This window comes from Ursus arctos, chromosome X (assembly GCF_023065955.2).
Source record: "Ursus arctos isolate Adak ecotype North America chromosome X, UrsArc2.0, whole genome shotgun sequence".
Taxonomy (NCBI): domain Eukaryota; kingdom Metazoa; phylum Chordata; class Mammalia; order Carnivora; family Ursidae; genus Ursus; species Ursus arctos.
In genome coordinates, this window is record NC_079873.1 from 10,145,205 (window position 1) to 10,158,974 (window position 13,770).

Below are 13,770 nucleotides of genomic sequence, written 5' to 3' on the forward strand. Positions count from 1 at the left end.
TCAAGTCATGATCAGGGTTGTGGGCTCTGCCCATGACCAGTTCCGCACTGGGGGTGGGGCCTGCTTAAGATTCTGTCTTTCCCTCTCCCTCTGTCCCTCCCCCCTCCCTCTCTTTAAAATAATGTTAAGGAAAAGTGACTTTTTAAAAAAATTTTCCTCCCTCTCCCATTGTTTTGGTAACTTAAACCTTGAGATTAATCTGAAAAATATAGAAAAACATGGAGAAACATCATCCCTAATACAGCCACTAATTGGCATAAGTGTATCTTTTTTTTTTTTCTTGAATTTTATTTTTAAGTAATCTCCATACCCAATGCAGGGCTCAAACCCACAACTTGGAGACCCAGAGTCCCACAGTCCACTGACTGAGCCAGCCAGATGCCCCTCCTTTTTAATCTGATACATGGTGAACATTTTCCTGTGTCCTTTAAAGTTCATTGAAATCCTTGTTTTCAGTGGCACCTGGCTTGTCCTTGAATGTATGGCTAATTTATGTAGCAGTCCCCTCTTGAAAATTTACATTATACCCAGGTCTACACACACTGCATCTCTCACTTTTTGCCTAGGATAGGTTAAGTGACATAACTGAACCAAAATCCTGAGCTTTTTTTTCTTAAACATTTTATTTATTAGAGAGAGAGTGCAGGATCTCTAGCACTAGCAGGGAGAGGGGCAAGAGGCCGAGGGCGTGGGAGAAGCAGTCTCCCCCTTGAGCTTGGAGCCTTGTTGAGCTCTGTCCCGGGAACCTGAGATCATGACCCAAGCTGTAGGCAGATGCTTAACCGACTGAGCAACCCAAGGCCTGAGCTTTAAGGCTGTAAGTATATGGGTCTTGTTCTAGAAAGATTGTAATAGTATATATTTCACCAGCAATTTGATAATGCTTATCTCTCCAATGATACTATCATGACTTTTTTTAAACATTGGAAAACCTTTAATATTCCTTTAATTATTAATGAGGTTGCACATATTTTCTGGCCATTTGTATGTTTTCTGTGGATTAGCAGTTTATGTTCCTTGCCCATTTTTCCCTCTCAGCAGTGTTTTATTAATGTATAAAATTTCTTTTAATAGAAACTTAATTTCTTTTCCAATTTTGCAGCCATGCTTTATCTCAATGTTCAATTTTAATTTGGTTCTAAAAATATTGGTGTACATTTTTAATATGGTCAAATCTATTGATTTTTTTTTTCCTGATTATTCTCAGCTCTTCTCTAAGAGAACAAATACTCACTTTTTATTTTTTAAAAAGGCCTTATGTTTTTACAGTTAACTCTTTAACCCACTTGGAATTGATTGTAGTGTATAATGCATTAATATGCTTTCTAATGTGAAATGGTCCTTGAATTCCTGGCCGTGGCATACTTTCTTTTACTGTGCTTCTGAATTATATTTGAGAGTGTTTTGTTTGTGGTCACAAATGATACTGATGTATCCTTATCCTTCTTTTTTTTTTTTTTAATTTCTAGAAAAATACAAATTTAATATATGGGACTTCACAGAGCAACAGCATCATTACATATCATTTTCTGAAAACGTTATAATCAGCAACTGCTATTTAATAATTTAATGTTATGGAAATATATTCTTAAATCAAATTCCCTCATTCTAAATCGCTGTTTGGCTTTAATCATTTATTTAAAATCTCTATACCTCAGTTTCCAAATCTATAGCATAGGCATTATAACATAAGAGCAATCTCATGTATGCATATGCATACCAAACAAAATGATAGCAGTCACATCCAAAATAATGTGTTAGAAAAGTTAGGTATGAATGGAAATGCAAGATTAGTTAACATTCTAAAATCAATCCACATGATTTATTACATCATCAGAAAAATAAAGAAAAATCATATGGCCATCTCTATATTTGTAGGAAAAGCAATCAATGCCTATTAATTAAAAAAAAAAAAACTTATAAAACAAGGAATAGAAAGAAAAAAATTTTCTTAATCTGATAAAATACAAAACACAACAACAACGTATAGCTAACACTATGGATGAGACAAGACAATTCATTATCATTACATTTAGTCAAAAGTATACTGAGGGTCCTAGACAGTTCAAAAAGGAAAGTAAAAAAAAAAGAAAAGTAGAAGTTATCAGAATCAGAAAGGGAGAAATTCAGGGGTCACTATGTTCATTTGGCATAATTGAGAAAAAGAAAATTCAGTAGATGTAATTAATAATTAAATGGAGAAAATTACAGGGTGAAAGATCATATACAATTCCTACATAGTAACAAAACTATTAAAAATTCTTAAAAAGTTACTATTTCCTATAGCATCAGAAACACCAAATACTTAAAAGTAAATCCAACTAGCAACATGAATATGGTTTCCAGACAAAAAAAAAAAAAAAACAAAAAAACTGTATTAAAAGAATCAGAGAAGACTTAAAAAAGAGGAATACACCATGTTCGTAGATCGGAAGTCTCGATACTGTCAAAATGTTGATTCTCAAAAGATTGTTTTCTACATTCACTGCACACCAACTAAAGCCATAAGAATTTTTGTGGAAATTGGCAAATGAATTCTAAAATATATACATGTGGAAAGGCAAAAGGGCAAAATAATGAGGACAAAAATTTTAGAGGACTTGAACTCCCAGACATCATGACTTCCTATTAAAGTACAAATACTCTATTCTATTCCATTCTATATACAATAATCTGTTTTATCACTAATGTGACAGAGCAATGAAATGGAGGAAAGGGTGTTCTTTCTAATGATGCTGAATCAAATGGGAATCAATATGGGGAAAGTATGCATTTTGGTGCTTATCTTAAACCACATATAAAAATCCATTCCAGATTGTAGATTTTTTTTTTAATTAATGATTTTTTATTATATTACATTAGTCACCATACAGTACATCCCCGGTTTCCGATGTAAAGCTCGATGATTCATTAGTTGTGTATAACACCCAGTGCACCATGCAATACGTGCCCTCCTTACTACCCATCACCAGTCTATCCCATTCCCCCACCCCCCTCCCCTCTGAGGCCCTCAGTTTATTTCTCAGAGTCCATAGTCTCTCATGTTTCATTCCCCCTTCTGATTACCCCCCCTTTCTTTATCCCTTTCTTCCCCTACCGATCTTCCTAGTTCTTATGTTCCATAGATGAGAGAGATCATATGATAGTTGTCTTTCTCTGCTTGACGTATTTCACTTAGCATTATTTCCTCCAGTGCCGTCCATGTTGCAGCAAATGTTGAGAATTCGTTCTTTCTGATAGCTGAGTAATATTCCATTGTATATATGGACCACAACTTCTTAATCCAGTCATCTGTTGAAGGGCATCTCGGCTCCTTCCACGATTTAGCTATTGTGGACATTGCTGCTAGGAACATTGGGGTGCATATGGCCCTTCTCTTCACTACGTCTGTATCTTTGGGGTAAATACCCAGTAGTGCAATGGCTGGATCATAGGGTAGCTCCATTTTTAACTTTTTAAGGGACCTCCACACTGTTTTCCAGAGTGGCTGTACCAACTTGCATTCCCACCAACAATGTAGGAGGGATCCCCTTTCTCCACAACCTCTCCAACAATTGTTGTCTCTTGCCTTGTCTATTTTTGCCATTCTAACTGGCGTAAGGTGGTATCTCAGTGTGGTTTTGATTTGAATTTCCCTGATGGCTAATGATTTTGAACATTTTTTCATGTGTCTGTTAGCCATTTGTATGTCTTCATTGGAAAAGTGTCTGTTCATATCTTCTGCCCATTTTTTGATTTGTTTATTTGCTTCTCGCGTATTGACTTTGAGAAGTTCTTTGTAGATCTTGGATACCAGTCTTTATCTGTAGTGTCATTTGCAAATATATTCTCCCATTCCGTGGGCTGCCTCTTAGTTTTTTTGACTGTTTCCTTGGCTGTGCAGAAGCTTTTTATCTTTATGAAGTCCCATAAGTTCATTTTATCTTTTGTTTCTCTTGCCTTTGGGGGTGTGTCATGAAAAAGGTTGCTTTGGCCGGTGTCGTAGAGGTTGCTGCCTATGTTCTCCTCTAGAATTTTGATGGATTCCTGTCTCACATCGAGGTCTTTCATCCATTTGGAGTTTATTTTTGTGTATGGTGTGAGAGAGTGGTCAAGTTTCATTCTTTTGCATGTAGCTGTCCAATTTTCCCAGCACCATTTATTGAAGAGACTGTCTTTTTCCCACCGGATGTTTTTTCCTGCTTTGTCAAAGATTAGGTGCCCAAAGAACCGACGGTCCATTTCTGGGTTCTCTATTCTGTTCCATTGGTCTATGTGTCTGTTTTTGTGCCAGTACCATGCTGTCTTTGTGATCACAGCTTTGTAGTACAGCTCGAAATCCGGCATTGTGATGCCCCCAGCTTTGTTTTTCCTTTTCAACAGTTCCTTGGAGATTCGGGGCCTTTTCTGTTTCCATACAAATTTAAGGATTATTTGTTCTAGTTCTTTGAAAAATGTCATCGGTATTTTGATCGGGATAGCATTGAAAGTGTAGATTGCTCTGGGTAGCGTGGACATTTTAACTATGTTAATTCTTCCGATCCATGAGCATGGAATATTTTTCCAACTTTTATGTCTTCCTCAATGTCTTTCAAGAGTGATTTATAGTTTCTAGAATATAGGTCCTTTACGTCTCTGGTTAATTCCAAGGTAACGTATGGTTTTTGGTGCTATTGTAAATGGGATGGATTCCCTAATTTCTCTTTCTTCGGTCTCGTTATTCGTGTATAGAAATGCAACTGATTTCTGAGTATTGATTTTGTATCCCGCCACATTACTGAATTGCTCTATAACTTCTAATAGTTTGGGAGTGGATTCTTTTGGGTTTTCCATATAGAGTATCATGTCATCTGCGAAGAGAGACATTTTGACTTCTTCTCTGCCGATTTGGATACCTTTGATCCCTTTTTGTTGTCTGATTGCTGTTGCAAGGACTTCTAGTACTATGTTGAATAATAGTGGCAAGAGTGGGCATCCTTGTCATGTTCCTGATCTTAAGGGAAAGGCTTCCAGCTTTTCCCCATTGAGAATAATATTTGCTGTAGGCTTTTCATAGATGGCTTTTATGAGATTGAGAAATGTACCCTCTATTCCTACACTCTGAAGGGTTTTAATCAGGAAAGGATGCTGTATTTTGTCAAATGCTTTTTCTGCATCAGTTGAGAGGATCATATGGTTCCTGAGTCTTTTCTTGTTGATATGATGTATCACACTGATTGATTTGCGAATGTTGAACCACGCTTGCATCCCAGGTATGAATCCCACTTGGTCATGATGGATAATCCTTTTAACGTACTGTTGGATTCTATTAGCAAGGATCTTGTTGAGGATTTTGGCGTCCATATTCATTAGGGAAATCTGTCTGTAATTCTCCTTTTTGATGGGGTCTTTGCCTGGTTTGGGGATCAAGGTAATATTGGCCTCATAGAATGAGTTTGGTAGCTTTCCTTCTGTTTCTATTTTTTGAAATAGCTTTAGGAGAATAGGTATTATTTCTTCTTTGAATGTTTGCTAGAATTCCCCAGGAAAACCATCCGGGCCTGGAGTTTTGTTATTTGGAAGGTTGTTTATCACTGACTCAATCTCTTCATAATTAATTGGCCTGTTTAAGAAATCAATTTCTTCCTGTTTCAGTCTTGGTAGTTTATAGGTTTCCAGGAAGGCCTCCATCTCTTCCAGATTGCTTAGTTTTTTGGCATATAGCTGTTGATAATAGTTTCTAATAATCCTTCCAATTTCATTGGTGTTGGTCATGACCTCTCCTTTTTCATTCATAATTTTAATAATTTGGGTCCTTTCTCTTTTCTCTTGGATAAGTCTTGCCAGTGGTCTGTCAATTTTATTGATTCTCTCAAAGAACCAGCTTCTAGTCCTGTTGATTTGCTCTGCTGTGCTTCTGGTTTCTAATTCATTGATTTCTGCTCTCATCGTGGTCAACTGCTTCCTCGTGAGTGGATTAGGCCTGTCCCTTGTTGCTGTTCCAGCTTCTTGAGGTGAGAATATAAAAACTGCATTTTAGATTTTTCTATTCTTTTGGGTGAGGCTTGGATGGCTATGTATTTCCCCCTTAGGACTGCCTTTACAGTATCCCATAGGTTTTGGACCGTTGTGTTTTCATTCTCGTTGGTCTCCATAAATTGTTTAATTTGATTTTTGATTTCCTGGTTTATCGAGTCATTCCTGAGCAGGATGGTTCTTAGTCTCCAAGTGTTTGAGTTTCTTCCAAATTTTTCCTTGTGGTTGAGTTCCAATTTCAGAGCGTTGTGGTCTGAGAATATACAGGGGATAATTTCAATCTTTTGGTATCGGTTGAGACCTGTTTTGTGTCCCAGAACATGGTCTATTCTTGAGAATGTTCCATGGGCATTAGAATAGAATGAGTATTCTTTGCTTCTGGGGTGTAGTGTTCTATATATATCTATGAGGTCCAACTCGTCGAGTATGGCATTCAAAGCTTTTGATTCTTTGCTTAGTCTTTCCCAGGGTGTTCTATTTCTGAGAGTGGAGTGTTGAGGTCCTCTACTATTAATGTATTTTTATCTATATGTCTCTTTATTCTGGTTAAGAGTTGGCTTGTGTATCTTGCTGCTCCCCTGTTGGGGGCATATATATTTATAATTGTCATATCCACTTGTTGAATACTTCCCTTAAGAATAATATAGTGCCCTTCTGCGTCTCTAACTATAGTCTCTAATTTAAAATCCAATCTATCTGATATGAGAATTGCTACCCCAGCTTTCTTTTGAGGTCCATTTGCGTGAAAGATGGTACTCCATCCCCTTACTCTCAGTCTGAATGCATCTTTGGGTTCGAAATGAGTCTCTTGTAGACAGCAAATGGATGGGTCATTTCTTTTTATCCAATCTGCAACCCTGTGGTGTTTTATGGGATGGTTCAAACCATTCACATTAAGACTGAGTACTGAGAGATATGATTTTAATGATTTCATGTTGCCAGTAAAGTCTTTGTTTGTATCGGTTGTGACTTTCTGTTCTGTATCACTCTTAGGGCCTTTTTACTTTTATAGAACCCCCGTAATATCTCCTGTAGGGCTGGTTTTGTGGTTACGAAATTGGTTAATGACTGGCGATTCTGGAATGTCTTTATTTCTCCATCAATTCTGAATGACAGCCTTGCTGGATAAAGGATCCTTGGCTGCATGTTTTTCTCTGAAAGAGCTTTAAAAATGCCCCCCCCAACCCTTTCTCTCATTCCAGGTCTGTGTAGACAGGTCTGACGTAATTCTGATGCCTTTGCCTTGGTACGTGAGAAATTTCTTTGCCCTGGCCGCTTTCAATACTGTATCCTTGGATCTAATATTTGCGATTTGCACTATGACGTGACGTGCTGTAGGTTTGTCGTGGTTGAGCTTGGGAGGGGTCCTCTCTGCCTCTTGGACACGAATGTTTGTTTCCCTCGCTAGATTAGGGAAGTTTTCAGCTACAATTTGTTCAAATATCTCTTCTAGACCTCTGTTTTTCTCCACCCCCTCGGGGATGCCGATGATTCTGACATTGGATCGTTTCACTGAGTCAGTAATCTCCTGTAACCTACATTCGTGGGCGTGGATTTTTTTAAGACCAGCTTCTATTTTCGTCTTTTCCTCTATTAACCCATCCTCCAATTCACTAACACGTTCCTCTGCTTTGGTGACCCTGGCCGTCAGAGCCTCTAGTTTTGCCTGCATTTGGCTCATAGAATTTTTAATTTCTGTCAGATTTGCTCTCATTTCTGTCCTTAGGGATTCTATATTCTCAGTAACCTTTTCGTTAATAGTTTTTTCAATTCTCATCATTTTGATCATCGTTACTCTGAATTCCATTTCTGATAATTTGGTTACATCCATATCCATTATTTCTGTGGCAGAGGCCACAGACTCACTGTCTTTTCTTTGCTGGGGGGGCTTCTTCTTGTCATTCTGATGAGGAGAGGTTGCGGGGTTGTCCAGAGCCCAAATTATTGACTGGGTCCCAGGCCGCACCCCTTGTTTTATAGGAATCTTAGGGATGTGGGCTTCTTCTTTAAAGATTTTATTTATTTTTGTGGGAGAGAGCCAACCAGCGAGAGAGGGAACAGAAGCCGGGGAGTGGGAGAGGAAGAAGCAGGCTCCCAGCGGAGGAGCCCGATGAGGGACTCCTTTCCGGAACGCCGGGATCACGCCCTAAGCCGAAGGCAGGCGCTCAATGGCTGCGCCACCCAGGCGCCTCCGGTTGTGGGCTTCTTGATTTTTCAGCCTGCCTTCTGTGTTCTGGGGGAGGGGCCTGCCGCGCCGATACTCAGGCAGCCCTGTTTGGGTAGAGTCTCCGCGTCCCCTGCGAGGGGGGATGGGGATGGGCACTCTCTGAGCCGGTATTTCCAGGCTTTTGTTCTCTGGCGGCTTTCCCTGGCGGTTTGCTGTGCCTCTTCTGAGAGTCAGAGCCGCAGCGGCCAAATTTCAGCCTCTGTCACAGAACAGAGGGATTGCGGCCCGTTCTCTACTAATGTTCTGTCCACTTTAACTCTGTTACTGTTGGTGCTGCTCAACCCTGCAGCGTCCCGGGATGTGCGCCCCACACCCGGCGTCCCAGCCCTCACTTCCAGGGCTGGCGTGTCTCTGTCCTTTGTGTTTCTAACGCCGCCAGTCGCCCCGCGCGCGCTCCGGAAGCTCCCGGTCTCAGTCTGGATCCAGTGAGCGCACCGGGATTCCGGGGTTCCGCGAGATGCCTGGTGGCGCGCATTCACGGCTCACCGGTCTCAGTCCGCTCTCTCGCGGGTGCCGTCCACGAGCCCGCCCGCTCTCCCGTGCAGGTGGCTACCGCTTCCCGGAGCCCGAACGCGGCGGCTCCCTCCCCCTTCCGTTTATCTTCCGATATCTGTGCACGGTTTCATGGCTCCCCGCTTCGTACCTCAATACTCAGCGCTGGAGATGTTCATTTGTAGAGATCCAGATGCATCTTCCTGCGTCTCAGGCTGGTTCCGTGGTTGTTTAGGCTGGTCTGGTACCTATCCAGCTCGACTCGGGGGACCGGCTGAAAAAGGTGTCTCCTATTCCTCAGCCATCTTAACTCCTCCCCCCACTGATGTATCCTTATCCTTCTTAAGCTGTCCTTGTTTGGGTTTGGTATCAGGATTGTGCCAGCTTTGTTCACTTTACAAATGTGTATCTTATAGAGAAATATTTCCTTTGTGCCGCTGGCTGTTCAGTTCTGTTACTCCAGCTTTGCCAGTGGCAGGACAGATTTTTACTTACTAAGTCTGAGCTAATTTTTGTTTTCTCAATTCAGTGACGATGGCCTGAGTGAGTTTTAATTTTTAAAATTCATTAAATTTTTTAATGGCCTAATTAACCTTCTATTTGGGTGTTTGAAAAGAATGTCTGGTGAAGTACAAAGTCCAGTATCTATTAAATGGAGTTTATCAAGTCTTTTTCCTTATTTTGAGTCTACTCTTAATTTCTGAGAGTTGTGCTGAGGATGTACAAGTCTCTTCTCTCCCAGTTCCCCTCTCCACCCACAATAATTGTACTTGTTTCTATTTTAGGAACATTAATTCTGAATAGTTTTCCCTCTTTACGTTGGCTGCCGGAGAGCCCCCAGCCAGTTGTGGGATTCCTTCCAGCAAGTGCTGGATGGCTTGCTTTTTATATTTGTTGAGCTGGGGATTCATCTGTAAGGTCCTTTGCTTGCTTGCTTCCCCCCCCCACCCTTACTTTCCTTTCTGCTTCTATCACTCCTCTAAATCTTATCCTGTTTCAGTATTTGTTTGCAAGACACCATAAGTCATTGTATTCAGTGGGATCTAAATATATTTAGTTGTACAAATTTAATTAAATCACCTCTAAATTTTACTGGTGGAGAATGCTATAATTTCTCTCGTTTTATTTCAGTTACTGAACTGTACTAGATGAGGCAGGACATGCATATTCTGTTCAGTATAAATGCCGTTTTTCTTTCTTTTTTTTTTTTTTTTTTTAACTGTAGGACTTCAGACATATACTAAGGCCTGTTCTATACTGGTAATTATATACTGTCCTACTCTTGAGCTAAAGGATAGAAGATAGAAGTATAACAAGAACTCCATTGTTTCTTGCTTGTTCTATTAATATGAATTCATTAGATATCATTTACTGCTGAACCCCATGAATCCAGGCAGTGCACTCTTAAGCTCAGCCCAGTTGTATGTTTCCAGATGATCTGCAAAATAGACTGGAACAAATACCCAGTAGTCTGAGTAATTTGGGGAATTTTGTTAAAAACCAGGTGAATAATGCTAGTGTTACAACCTTGAGAAAATGACCCACTTTGAACTGTAATTTTCTCACTTAGAAGATGTGAGAAAATTATTATACTTCAGTGTCTTATGTAAATACTGTATGCAAAAGGACATCTTAATACATTTTTGGGTTTATTGATTTCTCTCTTGCATATGTGATTTCCCTTTTGGGAACCCAGTTTTGTTTTGATCAATATGCCCAATATTTTCGTATCCTTCAATAGTCCACAGAGAGGTGAGCAAGGGGCAGAATTGTGTCCTGCACTTGATACCTTGATGAAAAGCTGCTGAGATGGGCTCGTGTGGAAGTGAAGTTAGAGCATACATGCGTTCTGGCTGACCACAAGTTAACTTGGAAGTTGGTGAAAGCAAGTTTCTTTTTCCAAAATTCCATGGCTACTTGTGTCACAAGGTTATCTAGGGAATGAATGGTTCCTAACTTTTGGTCATGGATCCAGAACCATTCTGGAAATAAGGATGCTAATTCATGTGACAAATCTGTGTATCTCCAGTGAAACAATCCTGCTGAAAATTTTTTCCCTCTTTTTCATTTTTGTTTGTTTTTTTGAGCTAGACACAGCTCCGAAAGCAGCTAATTCACGAATTGATGCACCCTGTGTTGAGCGGAGAACTGCAGCCCCGGTCCATTTCAGTGGAGGGGAGTGCCCTTTTAATAGGCGCTTCTAACTCTCTAGTGGCCGATCACTTACAAAGATGTGGCTACGAGTATTCACTCTCTGTTTTCTTTTCGGAAAGTGGTTTGGCCAAAGAAAAGGTAAAGTCTTTCCTTTTCTGCTTTTGAATTTTCTATTAACAGCTTCTTTCTGAGCTAACAGTAAATGCTGCATAATAGCGCAGTAGTCCTTGGCTAGTGAGGTCCGTTTCCCATTCGTCTTCGAATTCACCTCATATATGCTATCACGTAACAAAGCAGAAGTACTAAAGTTGATTGTTTATTGTTATCAATTCCTTGGAATCCTGATTAGTCTTTGGTTAAAATTGTGATGTGTAGAATCACTGTTTTGGAGCTGGAATTGACCTCCCGTTCTGTGGAGTCTACTAAGACTCACAGTTGCCATTTATGTTGAATGTCTGTTGTAAGATTGTCCCTGTACTAGTCACACTGCAGGTGTTACCTGTATTACAGATGAGGAACCAGCCTCTGAAGAGGTGAAGTACTTTGCTCAAGGTCACATGATTTGTAAATATCAATGAGGGCCGTAAATCTAGATCTCTAAAATGTGGTGTTCTTACTGTGTTCAAGTCTCTTCAGATAGTTCTGTTCCTTAGGATTACACAAGAGAAGTGAGGGATATAGTAGTTGTTAAAAATCTATGGAATTCTCAAATACTAAAACACCTGTTTTTACCAATTTTCTAATTACTTTAACAGTAATGGTGGAGAAATCCAGTCACACTTGATTATTTTAAAGGCTGATACAGCAGACTTTGTCTATTTTTTTTAATAGACTTAATTTTTTAGAGCAGTTGAGGTTCAGAGCAAAATTGAGCAGAAAGGAGGATATCCCATATGCTCCCTGCTCCTACACATGCATAGCCTCCCCTACTAGCAACATGTTTTGTTATATACTTGATTTTTTAATTTACTTATTTATTTTCTTAAGGAGGCAGGGAGAGGCAGAAAGATGAAGAGAGAGCATCTTAAGCAGGCTCCATGCCCATTGTAGAGCCCGCAGCAGGACTCGATCTCACGACCCTGGGATCATGACCTGAGCCAAAATCAAGAGTCAGATGCTTAACCAACTGAACCACCTAGGTGCCCGCATTATATATATTTTTGCCATAGAATCTACATTGTCACATCTTGTCACCTAAAGTCCATGGCTTATTTATTTTTTAAAAGATTTGAGAGCAAGAGAGAGCAGGAGCAGGGGGAGGGGCAGGGGGAGAAGCAGACTCCCTGCTCAGCAGGGAGCCAGACACGGGGCTCAATCCCAGGCCCCTGGGACCATGACCTGAGCCGAAGGCAGATGCTTAACCACCTGAGCCACCTAGGCACCCCTAAAGTCCATAGTTTAACTCTTGGTGTTGTCTCTTTTTATTCTTTATCTTATCTATAGTTGACTAAAAGTTTCATATTCATATGTTTTAAGAAAATAAGAACAGTGTTAGTATTTGAAAATTCAAATATGCTGTATTTATTTATTAACAACTAAATTTTACTTATCAACATTAGGAGTTCTTGTTTGGTCCATCAGTTTTGTTGTTGTTTGTTTTTTTGTTTAAAGTAAGCTCTAAGCCCAATGTGAGGTGGACCTCAAGATCAAGAGTCACATGTTCTACCGACTGAGCCAGCCAGGCACCCCTAAGTTTCTAATTATGTTTCACAATTTTGCTTATTGCATGAGTAATTGTCAATTACATAGTTGTTAAAGCAGTAGTTAATCCAGTTCACATACTTAAAGGTTTCTACTCTAAAATGCTGTGCAGAATATTTTCTGTAAAGGAAAACCACTTGAAAACCTATCCATGTTCTCAGGGTAGACGTAGTGAATGATAAGTACTGTAGTAGAAATATGTATTAAGAATAGCCACCCAAGGGGTACCTGGGTAGCTCAGTTGGTTAGGCATCTGCCTTTGGCTCAGGTCATGATGCTGGAGTCCTAGGATCGGGCCCCCACATCGGGCTCCCTGCTGAGTGGGGAGTCTGCTTATCCCTCTGCCCCTCACCCTGCTTGCTTGAGCATTCTCTCTCTCTCTCTCTCTCTCTCCCTCTCCCCCTCCCTCCCTCCCCCCCTTCTTTCTCTCTCAAGTAAATAAATAAAATCTTAAAAAAAAAAAAAAGCCACCCAAAATGTTTAAGACTATTTTAGGTATGCTTTAGTTATTCATTGTGGAAAAGACAGTAAAACTTTATTTGTATTTTAAGCAATAGTACTTTAAAAACTTTATTGCAGTTGAAAGACCCTGAAATTCACACATGTATTCACTGGTTCATCAGCTATTTGAGTGTTTGTAATCCATAGGCATTAACCATTTAGACATATTAGACCTATTATTTACAGTGTGAAATATTTGGAGGTTAATTATGTGATCAAGAAAAATAGTTTAAAAAAAAAAAAGAAAAATAGTTTATCCTTGTGATTTTAATATGTTTGTTATTGGTAGTATAAGAAAGTGCTTCAATTTTATATTTTTAGCATGATTATAATATTTTCTATTTTAATCTGCAGTGTGATTCTTAGTCTTCAGAAATGTCCTAGTTTATCATTTATACATTGATATAAAAACATGTCTCACTTTTCTTTTCCTTAAGGTATTTACTATGCAAGATCTCTTACAACTCATTAAAATCAACCCTGAATCCAGTCTCTACAAATCACTGGTAGGATTGTTTAATTTTTATAACCTGCTTTGGTCTGTTAATTGTAACTGAACAGTTGAATAAAGATAAAATATTTTCTTTTAACAGATTTCAGGATTTGATAAAGAAAACAAAGGTAGGAGCCTTCATCTTTGTAGAAAATAGCAACATTTTTGTCGTGTACTTTTTCCTGTAAACCTATGAAAGTAATAATTT

The 13,770-nt window shown here is 39.4% G+C and overlaps 1 protein-coding gene across 14 annotated transcripts in view; it reads left to right on the top strand.

Annotated features, from left to right (window-relative positions):
* The window catches only part of OFD1 (OFD1 centriole and centriolar satellite protein), a 56,094-nt gene that overhangs the window by 1,266 nt on the left and 41,058 nt on the right, over positions 1-13,770 (top strand). For 11 of the 14 annotated variants that reach the window (XR_008958652.1, XM_057310101.1, XM_057310098.1 and 8 more), the window contains exons 3-5: positions 10,805-11,005; positions 13,507-13,575; positions 13,663-13,690. Coding sequence is in view for 12 of the 14 variants with exons in the window: in XM_057310101.1 (XP_057166084.1) it covers positions 10,805-11,005; positions 13,507-13,575; positions 13,663-13,690 (298 nt within the window). In the remaining 2 variants the exon portion in view is untranslated. Of the gene's footprint in view, positions 1-10,804; positions 11,006-13,506; positions 13,576-13,662; positions 13,691-13,770 lie in introns of those variants that run through there. The other 3 variants (XM_057310120.1, XM_057310128.1, XM_057310131.1) reach the window with 2 other exon arrangements.